The sequence below is a fragment of the Dermochelys coriacea genome, chromosome 11 (genome assembly GCF_009764565.3).
Source record: "Dermochelys coriacea isolate rDerCor1 chromosome 11, rDerCor1.pri.v4, whole genome shotgun sequence".
NCBI classification, from domain to species: Eukaryota; Metazoa; Chordata; order Testudines; family Dermochelyidae; genus Dermochelys; species Dermochelys coriacea.
The window spans coordinates 54,140,272-54,159,404 of NC_050078.2; the positions used below are offsets into that span (position 1 = coordinate 54,140,272).

A 19,133-nucleotide genomic window follows, 5' to 3' on the forward strand; every position below is an offset into this window, starting at 1 on the left:
CAATTTTCTCCTGTCCCTATTAAGGGAAGTTTAGAGTATGTCTACATAGCAAAGAAAAACCTGTAGCTGTCCTCTGCCGGCTGGCTCGGACTATTGGGTAGAAGGGTCCCAGAGCTCAGGCTCCAGCCTGAACCTGGAAGTCTACATGGCAGTGAAACAGTTCCGCATCCCAAGCTCTGTGAGTCTGAGTTGGCTGGCATGGGCCAGTTGTGGGTTTTCCTTTCTTTGTAGACATGCCCATAGTTTCGGAGCCGTTTATTTTCTATTTTAATTGAAAAGATCTGTTCAGGAAATTATCTATGGTTTCAGCAAATGAATTTGGAAGTAAATTGTTGAGTGTGTGTATTCCAGTTGAAAGGAGTTGTTAAGAAAATGAATTATTTGACAAAGAACAGTAAAGCTATAGTTCTACAGTGATTGGGTGGTAGACAGTCCAGACTATTATGTTGTGAATACTAAGGAAAGATTCTATTAATAAACCCAAAAACATGGGAAATGTAATGTATAGTTTAGAATAGATTTCTTGTCTGACTTAAGTCAAATAAATAGTTTTACTTTTAAGAATCTAAAAGATTGTTTGGAGTAGCGGAGGGAAGGTAAAGTTGGGAAAAGTTGAATCAAATTAGAACACAGACAGTAAGCCCATAAAAAGCGGTGACTTTTTATGAATGTCTGGGCATTCTAAAAGTCAATAGAAAGTTGGGTTTGCGTACACTTGAACATATTTATTGTAATAAAAAAGTCCTGGATTGTATGCATAAGTTGCAATTCAATTCTTGACTTTCAGTTTTAAAAACAATTGACTTCTTAAAAGTGGGAACTCTTCGTTAAGTCTCTGGAAAATCTTCTTGCATAGGATCTTAAGGATTGGGCCCTAAATTTGAAATATATCCATATGAATTAACTGCAAATCAAAGCATATACTTGTTTCTAGGTCATCTTCCATGAAAACGAATAAAGGAATCTTGGGTTCTGACCTGTTGGAATCTTTAGTTACCTTGAATTGCCTCTCAATATCTGATATATAGCAAACAAGGGCTGCGTCATAGGACTTTGTGGGCTGTTTTGGGTGCCTTTGTTTTATGTCCACATTGCTTTGAATTGTTGTGAATTCTGACCTTTCTAGATCTAAAAATGCAACATTTTGAAAAACATTTAATAGAAATGACACTCGATGTATTTATGTTCCTGCATGATGTTCAGCCAAACTCCTGGATGGCTCCTATAAATGTAAATAAATAGACCCTTTCAAATTAATGGTTATCAAATTGTTTTTTCTCTCCCAATAGAGGAAAATGGCCAAAATGGAGGTGAAGACGTCACTTCTAGACAACATGATTGGAGTGGGAGATATGGTCCTTTTAGAACCTCTCAGTGAAGATTCATTCATTAACAACCTCAAAAAGCGCTTTGACCACAGTGAAATATATGTAAGTACATCTGCACAAATATCTCGTGAGGGGCTATTTAATCCTCCTTTTAAAAAAAGTGTTTAGAATTATGTTGTGTAGGGGGTGCATGTCTACTGCACGCCATGGTATGTATAATTACATTAGCTGGAGGTACTTAGCACTTTTTTTTTTTTTTTTTTAAATTTGTGACCTAGGCACTCCTGTATTCAGTCACTTGCTTCTCTTCTTCCTCAGTGGTGTTTCAGAATCCTTTGCACAGGTTCACATGTTGTTCTAAAGATGGGATTTGGATCCCATCTCTTTTAAAAGAAGACGCTATGGGAATTAACAATGTAAATCCTCAATTGTATCAGGAAGACACATTTTCAAGCAAATCTGCTTCTATGGAAGGTGGGATATAAGTAGTCTGACTGGCACCTCTTTTCATGATCCACGGGATGAATATAATTGATATGGTGGATAAACAGTAAAAATTTAGAGTGTTAATGGAATTACTCTACAGGGATTAGCTGAAACATGAAATGTCGCTTGCAAACAAAGCATGTACACAAGCATCTGTGGTTCTGCTTGCAGCTGGAAACGTGGTTTGTAAACTTGTATATGTTTGGGATTAATCAAAATCTTCATGTGTATTTATCTTTGAGAGGTGATAAATTAGGAAGCAGAGGTGTGTTCTAATGGTTACATCAGGGATTGAAAATAGGACTCCTGGCCTGAGCCCAGTTCTATGACTGGTACTTTGAGTGAGCTTATAAAGGTGCATTACTTCTGTGTCTTAGTTCCTTCCTCTTTAAAATGTATATAGTATAGCTATGTCACTAGGACAATGTGTGTGTAATGTGGTTCAAGAGCTTTTTAGATCACTGAATGAAAGGCAGTGCTTGAAAAACGTACTTAATAGACAGAAGATTAAAGCTATGAGCCAAAGTGGAGCTAAGCTCTCCAAGCCATAGCACCTGCAACTTAATGGAATAAGAGTTGTGTACCATATTTAATTTTAGTTTATCCTCGATCCACTTTCTATTTAATTATTCAAAATGTTACCTATAGTATGTTCCTTGATTGTTATGCATTCAGTCCTTCCATGACTTAATTCCACTTTCTCCTTTCTATCCTACAACAGATAGGGATTTATCTGCATTGCTTTCTGTATTTGTTTCCTCTCTTTCCACTCCCTTTATGTGTCTCTTTATTCCCCTATGTTATGTGTTCTCCCTGCTCCACTATATATTTTTTACTGCTTCTCTCTCCTCCAAAATCACTCTTTCACTTTCTTCTCCCACCCATATCCACACACATGCTGTTGCCCACATCTGCTCGCTTAGCCATACCCATCCACTCTTTTTCACATATAGGGCTTGAAGAATTGACTAGTCACCTGATAGCTGAGGACCAAAGTAAGATAAGTAGTTCTCATTGTCACAGGTAGTGTTGAGGGGAGGAGCCAAGGTGACCCCTCATATGCAGGGAGAGGAGAAGGATTTCTTTCAAGGTGCTGTTTGAGGAATTCTCTCCTTGAGGGAGCTCTCTTGTTTGTAGTCTCTGATCATCAGGCATTAAAAAACTAAAATGTTAAGCCTCCTTTAGCTCCTTGAAGAAGGATGTATTTTTTCCCCTCTCTCCCTTCCATCCCCAGATGGAGGAGGGTGGGTGAGAGGGACTCTGATGATCTACTGTTCTCCTAGCCTTTTTCTGGGTGGTCCTCCCCAGTGGATAGCACGTCCAGTGCTTCCCTGCCCATCCTGGCTAGTAGCACCGCTGCTGCTGCTGTTGCTCACAGCTTTCTCAAGATGTAGCATAGTGTAATTGACCTGATTCTTGTCAGTTTCACCGTTGACCAAGGATTCCCAAAAGTAGGGTGAAAACTAACTAGCCTGATCAGTTTTCACTCTGTTGCAGCAAAGTGAAAACACGAAGAGCAGAAGAGGTGCTGTCACTGTTTGTGTACAGACCTAAGAAAATAGTAGTGTTGGTTTATCCTCGGTTATTGTTTGGAAGGTTGTTTTCTTAACTATAAGGGATAGAAACTTATTCTGTGAAGAAACCCTAGATTCTGCTGCAGATGTTCACTTAGGAAAGATGCTTGCTTGCTATTAGGGAGTGGATTTTTGAAGCACCTCAATTTTAGGGAGTATAGAATAGAAAAAGTTTATATATTTTAATTGAACTTTGGGAGATTGGACATTTTTTTCTGGAGATAAGTCAGACTTTGTATACCAAATGTCTAATCTAATTTTTTTTAAAAATGTATAGAATAAAAACTATCTGAATTACATACTGTTTTCAGTCATTTCAAAAATGCATTCTTTGAGGCAGTTACATTGAGATTTAGCTTCTCAAAATTCTAATTCTGTTGGCTAAGGTGATAAAGTATTACTGCAGAGTAATTAATTGTATTTGCTTTGGCAAATAAAGGAAGATGTCATTTTCTTCAGTAGTATGGGAACATTTGCCTTCCAGTGGAAAATCCTGACACTTAAATATATTTTGCTGAAAAGTTTGCTGCCAAGCAAAAAAACCTTTCAAACAGGTAGTTCAACTTCTGTTTTTGTAGGCTGGATAGGAAGGATAAATGATTTTTCAACTGACTTTACTTATCACTTTATTGTTTGGTCTTAAAAAACTCAGTTTACTAGTTCACCTATTAAAGATGGAACCTTTTAGGTGAAAGCAGAGCATTTACTATATTAAAATATTTAATTAATACCCAATAAAAGCAATAGTTGTTTCAAGGAAGTGCCAAGTAGTGTACTGTTGAATAGACTGGTTATCTGGTTTGTGATATTTAATAATTTTATGTACTAAGCAATTCAAGGAATGTTATTTCAGGTCCAGATCAATTTATTTTGCAGCTATGTAAATTTCACCCCCACGATTTTGTTTCCTGCCGCTTTTTAAAATTGCATGTGGACAGAGTTTTGTTTATTACTGCATTTCCTATTTATTTTTTAAACAGCAAAAAACCAGCCCCTACTTCTCCCCTCCCATCACAAAATCTGAACCCAGAGGAAATAGATTTTTTCCACTTTTTTTTAGACTTAAGCTTGAACACAATGAATCCCTTGTTACAGCTGGAAGTAATGTTTTAACATCTAGGACCTCCTGTTTTGCATGCTATCATGGGGAGCAAAATGAGACTACTGAAGAGCTACTCTTAGAGATGAACAAAGCCTGCAGACTTCAGTTCATGCCTGTTGCATGAACCTGCCCCTGCAGGGTCCATGCACAGGGCAGTGGGAATGGACTTCTTCTTTCCTGATTAATTTGTAGATTCAAGTTCCTCCCTCATTTCAGTGTTCAACTGTAGGGGTTACAAAACCAACCAAACAGCATTGTCCAGTCTACTGTCTTTTATGCTTACACAACAATTAACTAAGGCTTTGTCAACATCGGTTTTTAAACAGTTTCTGGTAAAGTAACATATATGGTTTGTGTCTGAAAGACCTATTTGTTACAGTTTTACAACCCTGTTAAAAAATCCTGTTATAACCCTCAAAGGGATGGCCTGTGGAGAATAAACTCTGACATGGACTATGTATTTATTTTTTAAAGTTAATTTTTGCAGGGAGCAGAGCCTGCTGCATAGCCGTGTTAGCTAGTCTTTCTAGGTAAGCTCATAATTTAAAGCATGTAATTAACCAATCCAGTGCTAAAGGACAAAGTAAATGGAATTTTTACAGGGTTCTTTCTGGGGTGGGAGGGAGAATAGAATACTCTTCTCCCCTTCAAAGCCCTTTCCGTTCAGATGTTTGGCTGGTGGATGTGAGTTGTTGAAGATCCAATGGCTGTCTCCTTGCACTTCTCTGAAATTCCATCTTATCGCTACTACAAATAGCACCTGCTAAGAGCTCAACTCTGCAGGACATTGGGTGTATACCATCCCCTTTGTAAGCACTGTCTCGCCTCCAATAAGTTGGAACTTCTATGGTTATGTGCCTCTGGGCTGAGTCAGGATTTAGATCTGAGTGCATGTAGAATGTTTACTTCCAAAGTAGGAAGTGTAAATGTACAGGATTGTTAAAAAATTCAGAAGCTGGGAAGGGAGAAATGACTGTATCCCTGTTTTTCTTTATTCTTTAAAACACATCTTCCACTTGGCAAATTCACATATTCAGTGTTTGCATACAAATAAATCCCTCTATAAGCATAGAAATCAAAATTTGTATTTCGGTATCAAAGTTGTTAGAGGAAAAAATAGGAGACAATTCAGTGTTTCAAAAACAGCATGTTCTTGGGCTCACAGGAGGAAAGAAGAATGCTCATAATAGAGCACTGGCTACTGAATTGGTTACATGTTGTACATTTTCATAGTTTTTTGGTTTTTTTTGTTTTGTTTTTTACAAAGTTTAATGGAGTCGGGTGTTGGATTGCATTTCAGAGTGCAAAGCTGGAGACTGTGCCTATAAAAATAAGCATAAAGGCTAGTTTAATTGGAGTTAGGCCAAATGTTCTAATAATTACTCTAGGATTTTGCAGTAATCTTGTGTTGAGTGGTTCTGGGGCTCACTGGGTAAAGTGCATGTGTTGATTGAAAATGAGAAACTCAGTTTAATTGTGTCTGGAAATGGCTGGTGTGAGGTACGAGTCTGCATTTCTTTTCTCACTAAAAAGCTCTAATTGTTGGTAAATATTTTTGGCAACTATTAAAGCAAATTTTGCATCCAGTAAGGTTACATCCCTTTTTATTCACATTTTTTCAAACAGCTGAGCAGAGTTCTACTGGCACAGATGTTTACAGAAAGCAAATTCCAAACGTGAGATTCTTTTAATCAACCAAATGAATTTCATAGTGAAACTAACCTTTTTTTTTTTTTAAGGGGCAAAAATTTAAAGGTTAGGCTAGCCAATGTGCAAACAGAAGATGTAATTTAGTTGGCCAGTCACATAGCTTGAATATGTGATCACTAATACTGAGTACTTGGAGGTTCCAGTGAAGTTTGTGAACAGCTCAGACTAAAGTTTGTTCACACAACATTCATTGAACACCTTCAAACAGTGAACTAATTCATAAAAGTCACAATCTGTCTGTGGGTAATTTGTGGGGGAGGCAGCTTCATTCCCTAAATACATTATTGTGAATTGTTCATCCAGCTCTAACAGTAACTTCCTCTTATATTCTGGCATGACTACAAATGGTATATGCCATTAGTGGTTCACTGGATAACAAAGACTTGGTTGAGTATTTGTTTGCATACAAAACTGAACCTCATTCCTGGACAGGGTGGGCTTTTTCTAGTGTTTAAAATCCAAAAATGTTAAGGGGAAGTGGGAAATGATTGACAAGGGGGCCAGGTGCTTGTGGGAGTTTTATCAGCAGGGCCTGATCTTGGCCTACTTTTCCTGAGAAGAAAGGATTCAACTCTGAGTACTCCAGTCTTTCAAAGTCTGTCATCCAGGTGCATCATTTAAGTGGCATTTGGGGCCAAGTGCTAAATCAGCAGCCACATTTGTTTCAGTTCCCAAAGCATGCTGCTTTGATCAAGGCTTCCCTGTGTCCCTCTACCCTGTCTACTCATTCACAGATCTGCTGAGGAGTCAAAATCACTTCAACCCCTACTACTTATATTTTGTCTGCTTGTGTAGTTTGAACACTATTCTTTTCCTCCTTGAATGAAGAGAAATGGCGTACAAAAAGGAAGAACATCTTACTACAAGAATGAACCCCTTTTTACTGTAACGTGTAAACTTTCCTTAATATATTTTAGTGCAAAATATACATGGTACAAGCAGACTACTGTGACCTATTGATCTGATTATTGATGATATATGGTACACTGAAATGGGATTTATCAGTCAGAGAGCAGTGAATGCTATACAGTTTGATGAATAACTGTACAGTTTTTTGCAGTTTTGCAATTCAGTGCACTCTAATTTTTGTCTGACTTGCATAATTATTTCATGTCTGTTTCTTAATATTCATATAGCACGTAGTTCATTATGGTGTAATTAGATGATGTCTTTTCCTAGCCAATCAGACTACAGGCACTTGTACAAACACTAAACTGTTATTCTCTACCCATATTGTGAATATACAGACCTTTCTACTTTGGCTACTTGAATCTGCACTGATTTGTTCCTTCTGTTAATTAATTGGAATTAATCAGCAACAAAGATGATGATTTAGCTTCACTTCCTTCAGTAGAAGTAGCCTCTAAACTTTTCATGGCAGAGGAAGAAACAATATCATCCTAGAACTATAGGGCTGGAAGGGACCTCCAGAGGTCATTTAGTTCAGCCTCCTTTGAGAGGCTGACAGATGTTCATCTAAACTTTTCCTAAAAACCTCTGATGGGATTCCACAGCCTCTCTTGGCAGCCTAGTCCAGAAATTAGCTATTCTTATACTTAAGGTGACCAGATGTCCCGTTTTTATAGGGACAATCCAGTTTTTTGGCATGTTTTCTTATATGGGTGACTCTTCTTTCCTCTCCTCTCCCCCCCATTTTTTCACAGTTGCTATCTGGTCACCCAACTTATACTTGGAAAGTTTTTCCTAATATCTAACCTAAATCTCCCTTGCTGCAGATTAAACTGGTTACATCTTGTTCTGCCTTCAGTGGACATGGAGAACAATTGATCGCCACCCTCTTTATAACAGCCCTTAATATATTTGAAGACTGTTTATCAAGTCCTTCCTCAGCCTTCTTGTTTCAAGACTAAACATGCCCAGTTATTTTAATCTTTCCCCACAGGTTGTTTTCTAAGCCTTTTATTATTTTTCTTGCAATTTTCTGGACCGTCTCCAATTTTTCCATATCTTTTCTTAAGTGTGGTGCCTAGAACAGGACACAGTACTCCAGCTGAAGCCTCACCAGTGCTGAATAGAGAAGGGCAGTTATTTTCCATATCTTAGATATGACTTTGGGGTTAATACACCCCCGAATATTAGTGTTTTTCATAGCTGCAACACATTGTTGACTCGTATTCCATTTGTGATTCACTACAACTCCCAGATACTTTTCTGCAGTATGACTGCCTAGCCAGTTATTCCCTATTTTATAACTATGCATTTGATTTTTTCCTTCCGAAGTATAGTACTTTGGACTTGTCTTTATTGAATTTCATTTTGTAGATTTTAGACCAATTCCCCAATTTATCAGGGTTATTGTGAATTCTAATCCTGTCTTCCAGAGTTCTTGCAACCCCTCCCAGCTTGGTGTCATCTGCAGATTTTACAACCAAACTCTCCTCTCCATTATCCAAGCCATTAATGAACTTATTGAATAGTACTGGGCGCAGGATGGACCCCTGTATAACCCCACTAGAGACAACCTCACAGTTTGACAGCAAACTATTGTTAACTATTCTTTTGAGTATGGTCTTTCAACCAGCTGTGTATCTACTTTATAGTAATTTCATTTGGACCACATTTCCCTAGTTTGCCTGCAAGTATGTCATGTGGGGCTGTGTGACCTGAAAAGCCTTATTAAAATCAAGGTATCATGTCTGTAGGCCCCCCCACTCCAATCCACTGGACCAGTAATCCTGTCAAAGAAGGTTGGTTGGTTTTGCACAATTTGTTCTTGTCAAATCGATGCTGTCTGTTCATTTTTTATCCTAGTATCCTCTCTGCTTACAAATAGATTGTTTGTTTGTTAATTTGTTCCAGCACTTTTCCAGGTGTCAGCCTAACTTCGATTCCAGGTTCTGTTGTTCCACTTTTTAAAAGTAGGCACTATGTGTGCCCTTCAGTCCTCTAGGACCCAGCCTGTCCTCCGTGAGTTCTTGAAGATAATCGCTAACGATTGAGAGATTGTCTCAGCAAGGTCCTTGCGTGCCCTTGGATGAATTTCATCAGGCCCTGCTGATGTGAATACATCTAACTTATCTAAATATACTTTAACTGTTCTTACTATTTTGGCTTTTGTTCCTTCCTATTTGTTAATATTAATTGTGTTGAGTATCTGTTCACCGTTCACTTTTTTAGTGAAGACTGAGGGGAAAATAGGCATTAAGCACCTCAGCCTTCTTGATATTAGCTTTCCTTCTCTGCTAAGTAGTGGATCTCCAATTTATTTCATCTTTCTCTTGCTCCTAATGTTTTTTTAAAAAACCTCCTTTTTGTCTTTTATGTACCTTGCTAGGTGTATCTCATTTTGTGCCTTAGCCTTTCTGATTTTGGCCCTATATGTTTGTGCTATTCTTTTGTACTCATTCTTAGCAATTTATGATTGTTTCCAATTTTTGTAGAATTCCTTTTTGATTTTCAGGTCATTAAAGAACTCCTGATGGAGCCATATTGGCCTCTTACTGTTCTTTCTGTCTTTCCTTTGTATCGAGATGGTTGCTGTTATGCCTTTAATACTGTCTTTTTAAGAAGCGGCCAGCTCTCCTGAATGCCTTTTCCCCTCAGGTTTTCTTTCCTTGGCACCTTACCTATCAGTTCTCTGAGATTGTTAAATTCTACTTTTTTGAAGTCCCTTGTCCTTATTCTGCTCCTCTCACTCCTTCCTTTCTTTAAAATCATTAAATCTATCATTACATAATCACTTCCATCGAATTGAGTTCAACCTTTAGATTTGCAACCATTTCCTCCCTTTTAGGTTACTTCCTCCACTTTCTGAAACAAGATGTTATTGGACATTTTGTCATATTGCTTTTCCAACAGCTGTCTTGGTATTTAATCCCCCATTACTAGCCTGTGCCAGCCCCATCATTGCCCATGCTGCCCATGCTACCTGTTATTTTTAGAAGCTCAACCAGAATTAGCACCAGTATGTCTACGTGAGCTGGGAATCTCACCAACCAACTCAAATGTAAACATAGTCTTAGTGTAGGTGCCCCGTGCTCTAAGATAAGGTGATCTCCATAGTATTGGTGGTGGTTTGACTTTAAGAATTTTTGGCTATTTGTTCTAAAATCTTCTTCCACCTGATTTGGTGGTCTACAGTAGATTCATTCCATGATATCATCCCTGGTTTTGTTTTGTTTTGTTCTCCCTCCCCTTTTAACTTCACCCAGCAAGTTTTAACTCGTCTGCCTTCTTGCCTCCTTCTGGACCTTAACCAAAAAAAAAAAAAAAAAGCCCATGGCTGTCAAGTAATCGCAGTTAACTCACGCAATTAACTAAAAAAATAAAATCGTGATTAATAGCAGTTTTAATCGCACTGTTAAACAATAGAATGTCCGTTGAAATTTATTAAATATTTGTGGATGTTTTTCTACATTTTCAAATTACAGCACAGAATACAAAGTGTACAGTGCTCACTTTATATTATTTTTATTACGAATATTTGCACTGTGAAAATGATAAACAAAAGAAATAGTATTTTTCAATACAATACCATAATGCAGTCTCTTTATTCTGAAAGTACTACTTACAAATGTAGATTTTTTTTTAATTACGTAACTGTACTCAAAAACAAAACAGTGTAAAACTTTAGAGCTTCCAAGTCCATTTAGTCCTACTTCTTGTTCAGCCAATCACTAAGACAAGAAAGTTTGTTTCAATTTACGGGAGATAATGCTGCTGGCTTCCTATTTACGATGTCACCTGAAAGTGAGAAGAGGCATTCACATGGCACTTTTGTAGCCATCATTGCAAGATATTTATGTACCAGATATACTAAACATTCATATGCCCCTTCATGCTTTTGCCACCATTCCAGAGGACATGCTTCCATGGTCATGATACTCGTTTAAAAAAAAAAAAGCATTAATTAAATTGATAGAACTCCTTGGGGGAGAATAGTATGTCTACTGCTCTGTTTTGCTCGGATTCTGCCATATAGTTCATGTTATAGCAGTCATGGATGATGACCCAGCACATGTTGTTCATTTTAAGAACACTTTCACAGCAGATTTGACAAAATGCAAAGAAGATACTAATGTAAGGTTTCTAAAGATAGCTACAGCACTCATCCCAAGGTTTAAGAATCTGAAGTGCCTTCCAAAATCTGAGAGGGATGAGGTGTGGAGCATGCTTTCAGAAGTCTTAAAAGAGTAACACTCTCTGATGTGGAAACTACAGAACCCGAACCACTAAAAAAGAAAATCAACCTTCTGCTTGTGGCATCTGACTCAAATGAGGAAAGTGAACATGCATGTGTCTGCATTGCTTTTGATCATTATCAAGCAGAACCCCTCATTAGCATAGATGCATGTACTTTGGAATGGTGGTTAAAGCATGAAGGGACATATGCATCTTTAATGCATCTGGCATGTAAATATATTGCAACACCTGCTACAATAGTGCATGTGAACACCTTTTCTCACTTTCAGGTGACATTGTAAACAAGAAGCGGGCAGCATTATCTCCTGCAAATGTATACAAACTTGTTTGTCTGAGTGACTGACTGAACAAGAAGTAGGACTGAGTAGACTTGTAGGCTCTAAAGTTTTACATTTTATTTTTGAATTCATTTTTTTTGTGCATAATTCTAAATTTGTAAGTTCAGATTTCATGATGAAGAGATTGTATTACAGTACTTGTATGTGTTGAATTGAAAAATACTATTGTTTTTCTAGCACAAATATTTGTATTAAAAATTAATATAAAGTGAGCACTGTACACTTTGTGTTATATGTTGTAATTGAAATCAGTATATTTGAAAATGTAGAAAACATCCAAAAATATTTAAAATTAATTAAGGTGTTCAAATAAATGTATTCTATTGTTTAACAGTGTGATTAATTTTTTTGAACGCTTGATGGCACTAAAAAAATAAAAAGCAAACAAAGTGGGGCCGTCAGATTTCTTAGGAGAGGTGCAAATAAAATATTGAACCCTGAACCTCAGTCCTCTCTTTCCTCCATCCTACTTCAGTCCTGTTACCTCCCCTTCTTCCCACCCTCTGTTTCAGGTAAAAGAAGCTTTTCTCCTCATCATGTAATATATAGATTTTCTTTGTTTTTTCAATTACCCTGTTTCCATTTGCTTGTTTTCATAATCCTCGTCCTCTCCCCAAATTCAGATTTGAACTGCAATATAAACTAATATATTACAACAGTGAGCTGCAATTAATATATTACTAGGAGTGGATGAGTCATTATGCAAACTAAAAACTATTTCCCCATGCTAATTTTCCCCCTACTGTTACTCACACCTTCTTGTCAACTGTTTGAAATTGGCTCTCCTGATTATCACTACAGAAGTCTCTCCCCCCCCCGCTGGTAAATAGCCCACCTTAATTGATTAGTCTCGTTAGAGTATGGCAACCCCCATATTTTTCATGTTCGGGGTGTGTGTGTATGTGTGTCTTCCTACTGTATTTCCCACTGCATGCATCTGATGAACTGGGCCCACGAAAGCTTATGTTCAAATAAATTGGTTAGTCTCTAAGGTGCCACAAGTACTCCTTGTTCTTTTTGCTGATACAGACTAACACGGCTACCACACTGAAACCTATAATATATTACAGTTCAGAAGCAAAGAGATTTGCTCACCTGTAAGAAGGGGAAAGATGGGAAGGTAGAAATGAAACAGGGTCACAAGATTTTCTAACTTATAAGCAATTTATATTTTAGCAGTTTGAAAGCCCATTTCATTGGGTTCAAAGGCTAACAGGTCAGCTTTAATGTTCCCCTCTTACTTCATTTTTTTTTTTTTTTTTTTTTTTTTTTTTTAAATAAAATCTCCCTCTGGGTTTCCCAGTGCATTTAGTGTTTGCTTTGGATTGTTTGTGCATGGCATGTGTGAGCAACTCTGATCGGGAATTAACTTGTATGGTGCTGAACACATGTTGAAGTTTTACTTTCATTTGAAGCTTGCATATTTGATGTTTCAGTATAATAACTTGAGGGGACTTTTTGTGTGAGGTCATAGTCATAACCTATATTGAATAAGTAGTCATGTGCTCCTGGCTTGTATGGTTATTTTATAACTTGAGGGTGCTTCCTGTTTTTCCTTATTTTTTTGCCTTGTAATATAGCTTGTTTGTTCAGTAAAGTTTTACTTTTTCACTCAGCTGTACTTCTACGTCTGACCTAGCCATCTTGAAATGTTCAGGACTTTCCCCACGTTGCTGTCTAGCACAGCAGGATTGCGTCTCAGTACTCATTCCTGATGTGATGAGGACATAGGGAAGACTGAACCAAATGTTCTTGGTGGATCTGTCTTCTCTCCCTGAGTCCCCATTCAACCTCTGAGTCAGAGCTCAACTATCTATTGCCGCTATAAAGAACAGAGCTGTATGATTATTGGCTCCTGTTATTGTTTTCTTAATGGGAACAATTAATCACATTATGGAACAATTAATTGCATTATGGAACAACGGCAGTGGCTCTTGAGGTTCCATTTTTAAGCCTGGTTTTGGTTTGCACTCTGTAATTGACATACAGTCATAACTACCTCAGAACTACAAGTTTTATTTGGGTAGAGGTAGAAGCCCTCTGTAAAATTTGAAGAGATATAAGACATGAGCTAATAGCACAAGCCTCGTCTCTTAATAGCTCTGAGTTAGGTAACTGTAAAAATAGATGGGTTAAACATACAAATTCCAAAATTCTTCTAACTTTTGTCCCCACTTTGTAGGGAAAAAGCTGCAATCTAGTTAGTGTTCAGGATCAAAATTTAGTTTAATGTGAAACTGTAAAAATGATTGCCACTTTAGTAATGTTAGAAAATGTGCGTTTAGTATAGCGTGTCAAATGACTGCTGGAGAAGTTAGCTTTCATTTAGAAAAAAGAAATCTTTGGCTCCCTTTTTGGCAGACATGGACCTTAAAGTGTAACATGAACACTAGAGAGGCTTGTCAATAGAAAAGAGCTTTTTTTAAAAAAGCATCTAAGGGCATCCCAATGGAGCTGTTGAGTTTCCTAAGGCTCAAAGGGGATTCAGGGCACTTGTAGGGAATGTGAGCCCTGATAAGTCTCAAAGGTTGCTGATGGCTTTATACAGCTTACCCAGATGGAGCAATATGTCACAGTTGCAGGGCCGGCTATGCCTCTGTCCCCTTCATGGTCTCTGAATGCACCCGCTTAAGTGTCAGGCCTCCTGTCTAGACCTCCTCTGAGGGGGAAGCATGTAGTTTGCCCAGTCTTAGATCAGACTCTGGGCTATGGAATTTAGATACAGAGTATCCACCATGCTTACCCAGGTGAGCCTGCACTTTGAACATGCAGATGTTAGTTAGTTTCCCTTCAGAAAGCTGATGGAGGTAATTAGACAATCTGGCTGGCTAAAGTGCCATAAAAATAAGTAAACACGTGGTTCTCACCATGCAGAACTTTTAACGTAATTCTATATAATTAACCTAAGTTCCAGTACAATGATGTGTATTTTTACATTCTATTTCTACCTAAATAATGACAAACATTCTGGCCAAAACACACTTTTAATGTTTCCGTTTAAAGGTTTCCATCCATTGTTGCTTGTTCATATTGAGTGAAGAAGTTTCTTGGAACAGACACTTAATCGAATCTGCATTTACTGTTTATGAAAACAAATCTTTATTTTTAAAAAAGTTATCAAACTTATTTTCAGATGTGTTTAGATAGTATTTTCTTTTGCATTGCTTGACTTTTTCCTTTGGCTTGACTGCCTTGCCACTTACACTGCATGCTCCATTTTTAATTGAGAGTACTGTGCATAGAATTTATATTCATATGTATAAAATATATAATTTAAAAATATCTTCAGCTGCGAATTGTTGTAGCCAATCGAGATAATGCACTTGATCTATTTTGTCAATACTGGCATTAGAATCTGTCAGGACGGTCCTGAGGTTAGTAGAAATGTTACAGCAGAGAGAGTGTTTTGTGCTTTTGAGAAAATGTGTGAAATCAGAGCTTGTTTCTTCTTGCCCAATATGTACCTTGTCTCAGGACAACATTTTATTCTCACTCCAGTGCTTGGATCTACGACAGGTGGCAAAATGAATAAGGTTCCAGTCTCACTAGGTGCAGATCATCCATAACTCTCCCTGGCTTAAGTAATAGTAGGTGAGGGTGCTTAGCTGACAGGGTTGAACCCTAAATGACTAGTTTTCAGTAATTTACCAAAGGTAGGGCATGCTATAACTCCCCCCACCCCTTTCAGTATGTGTCTATGCATCTCTACACCCCTCTGCATTTCGTAGAGGGTGATTCCTGTTTATCTAGGTATTTAAATCATCCCTCATGATTATAGTTAGGGGGCTGTGGTGCATATTTGATTTTGTTTTTACACTGCCCTTTGGACTGTGATATTTTGAGTAGGAGATAATCCTGCTTAAATTTCTGATGCTTTTTGCTTAACAATTCCATTCCTTTGTCTAAGTTGACTGTCTTTTCCCAAGGTCTGTTTTGGATCTTTCTCGGTGCTCTTCTACACAGCTTACTTGTACAGTCTACCTCCAAGGTCAGGTTTTATGTGTGTCATGGCCAGCTGTCTTAAACATGTATGGTAGTGTACTTAAAACCAGGCAGGTATACTTTCATCCAGTATTTAGTTAGCCAGTGACAATGCATGCACTTTGTGTTCTGTATTTTGCTTTGGGCTACAGTACTGTCAGCAGATTAGTGACTTTAGTCAGAGCATTTGGTAGAATGTCCCAACATCATATATTTCTTCAGCTGCATAATGAAACAAGGACTGCCTCCTCCAATTCTCGGGGGTTTTTTAGAGCCAACATCTCATCTACAAACCCAAATTTTACATTTCCATCCAACTCCACAACATCCTGTGCTTGTGTCAAAAGTTGACAAACCAGGTAAAGCTGCTGCCTTTTTTCCTCCTGTTGGCTACATCAATATGACCTTAATTCTTGTCACCAAGGCAAATCACAGTTCCTGATATCTTTTGCAGGGTTGCCTCAACCTGTCCCTCTGCAGGTATGAGGCCATGATTCAATTTCCCCCTCTCTGTGCCTCTGGGATAAATCATATGACTAGAGTTCCAATATAAAATCTCCCCTTCTGGGGTCTGGTTTACCAATATATGTACTTCAGTACTTGAACCACAAACCCATTCCTCTCTGTGCCTCATCCTCAGTCTTTCACAGGCTCTAGCAGGAGGCCTGCACATTCATACTCGTTTCCTGGGTATCAGAGTTCACCGCAGTTCTATCACTCCTCAACAGCAAGACCCAGAGATCTCCCGCAAGGTTCTGTGAAAAGTACTTTGCCCCTCTTGACTGCAGATGTCCACAGTAATTTCAGGCAGTCCCTGACCTTTCACCAGCTCTAGCCAAGGCCCCACCTTCCCCAGCCCTCTGCTTGGAGAGACTCTGCCCTCCCCTGGGGGTGGGGTGTGTGTGTGTGTGTGTGTGTCTCTCTCAAAGCAAGAGGGAATACCCTATCTTAAAGCAGTTTTGGGTAGAAGGGATGTAACAGGCATGTGAGGCTTGCCCAGGCTCTAAAAGGGCCAGCATGCTGTTACACTCGCCTACCCAAGCTGACATAACTTTTTGTCCTCCCTTTCACTCCTAGGAAAACTAAAAAAATGCATTTAGTGTCTTTGAGACTTCCCAATACTGGCTTTAAATAGGCATATTAGTTGCATTATTTCCTTACATAACTTTGCCAATCGTTTTTTAAGACTGGATGTAACAAATGGGTGTAACAGGAGGATTTAGTTAACTGTACATTGTGAAACCAAGGTACAAGAGAATCTAAGGTCTTATCCAAGCTCACAGAAGAAGTCTGTGGCAAAGCCAAGAATGAAATCCAGATCTCTTGACTGGATTCAATGGTTTAATCATGAGACAAATTGCTTGGTTTTCAACTTAATACAGGGAAAATGAAGAGTATTTTTAATACTCTGGTTGCCACTGTATTTTCTCCCACTACTCCAGGAATTTTGTTTTCATCACTGGAATGTTACTACATTCATTGCACGCTCAAAGAATTAAGCCTTTTTTTTTTTTTTTTTTTTTTTTTTTGCTGCTAATAGTAGAATTCTGGTGGGAACGAAGATGTTATGTGGTGGTCATCCTGGTTATGTGGAATCTGATCAACCACCACTGGCAAATAACTATTAGGTATCTTGCTTGATGTTACCTAATAGTAACCTATTCCTTACCTAAAAGGAGGGAAAAAAAAGGAAACTTTTTAGCTCATCTAAGCCACTTTTAGTTCAAAGCAATGATTTCTTGGCATGCTTAGTTTTAATATGGGCATAATGTGTATGTCCTTGTCTGTATATGGTTGCTTGACCTTTTGAAATATTGGTTATTTTAGGATTAATTTGTCTGGTTTTGTACATGTGTGACAATGAAGAGCTGATTTCCATTCCCAAAACACATGATTTAAGCAATGCTTAACTATACAAGGCTGGTTCTAAATAAATGTTCTTTAAATATCTATTTTCAAAACTAAAAAAATCAAAGGTTTCTTTCTTCTACCTGTCCTTCCTTACCTTGGCATCCTAAAGCTTTTCAAGGAACTCCAGCAGCTAAACTGCATAGTATTATGGTGGTGAAATAGCTTAAAGGGCTCTCTCCTCAGTTTCTTGAGGACCCTTGTTGATAACACAGTGGATATCCAGCTGAATTCCTTCAAGACCTTCCTACCTCTTTACTGCCTTTTGGCAATGGTTTTGCAGTGAGCTCTGCTGGCATTAGCAACCTTCTAGAATTCTTTGAGACATGAGAGGAAACTTTAAATAATTCAGCAATGAAGAATCTTACACCCGGAGTCTGTACAGAACTATATGCGCAGAGCCTGTTATTCTTGTAGATCACTTGGTTACTCTCAGCAAGGATCCATAGACTTACCAGTTGGTGGGCTTCCCAACTTCTCTGTAAGCAGGGGGGAGAGTAGATACGGTGGAAGATTACTGTTTGCCTTTTATTGCAAGGCAACACAAACAGATTAGAGATGACCAGAAAACCATCTTTCCCTCCTGTGAAAAACTTGGAAATGTTGTGTCTCCCCTTCCGCCGTGCCTCCTTCCCCTCCCCCCAACATCCTGAAAAGGGTTAAAAAAAAGAAAAAAGTGAAACTTTTTTTTGCTGGAGGAAAAGATTCTGGTTTGGGAGAATGGAATTTTTTTTGATCTGCTGCCTGTCTTCCAAGGAGGACTGCCATGAGACCGGGCAGCCAGTGTGCCCATGTTCCGTAATAGCTTGCTAGGTACACTGCCTAGGAACTGGGGAGGAAGGTGGGTGACCTGGCAGCAAACCAGGGATGTTGGTTCTAAATTTCAGTTGGCTTATCTACACAGGATGTTACTGCTCTGGAACTTTCTGGGTGCTGTAGCAGCATCCAGTTACTGCGCGTCACACTAGTGCACTGTGGGTTCATGCTTTGGCTTGCTGTGCGGTAACGTCCTGTTTAGACAAGCCTGTTCAAATCAACACCTTCCCGCAGAGGACTGATTTTTTGGTGAATTGATATTTTCTGACTGGAAAAATATTCTGTTGGTAAGTAATCTGATCAGCTCTAAAACAGATGAAGTATAGGTTTATTTAGAAATAGTAAGTCTTACGCACAATTAGTGAAGTATTACATCTCAGGGCAGCTGCAGTTCTATAATGAATTGTCAATAGTGCTTTCTACTGATTCATTCTGTAGGCAACAAGCATTGCAAAGATAAACTACAGGAGCGTCTAGAAGATACAAAGGGAAACTTTCTGTTTATGTAGGCAGTGTCATTTGTGCAACTCCATTTTAAATGGGGCAAAAGATGCTGGCAACCTTTATCGCGGATTTACGACAACTATACAAATATGGTCTGTGGTGAAATTTGACATTCAAGATTTCTGCTTAAGAGTGAAATTGTTTTTTGTCAAATGGTAAACATTTAATTTTTTTAATATGGGGGAAAGCATTTACTTGTTTTGGATGTCTCTGTAGAGATGAT

General features: G+C 38.3%; 1 protein-coding gene across 4 annotated transcripts in view; it reads left to right on the forward strand.

Annotated features, from left to right (window-relative positions):
- MYO1B (myosin IB) overlaps positions 1 to 19,133 on the forward strand; it is a 177,425-nt gene that overhangs the window by 28,930 nt on the left and 129,362 nt on the right. For all 4 annotated transcript variants that reach the window (XM_038421890.2, XM_038421886.2, XM_038421888.2 and 1 more), the window contains exon 2: positions 1,290 to 1,430. In XM_038421890.2, the coding sequence (XP_038277818.1) occupies positions 1,296 to 1,430 (135 nt within the window). In that variant the 5' untranslated portion in view covers positions 1,290 to 1,295. The remainder of the gene's footprint in view (positions 1 to 1,289; positions 1,431 to 19,133) is intronic.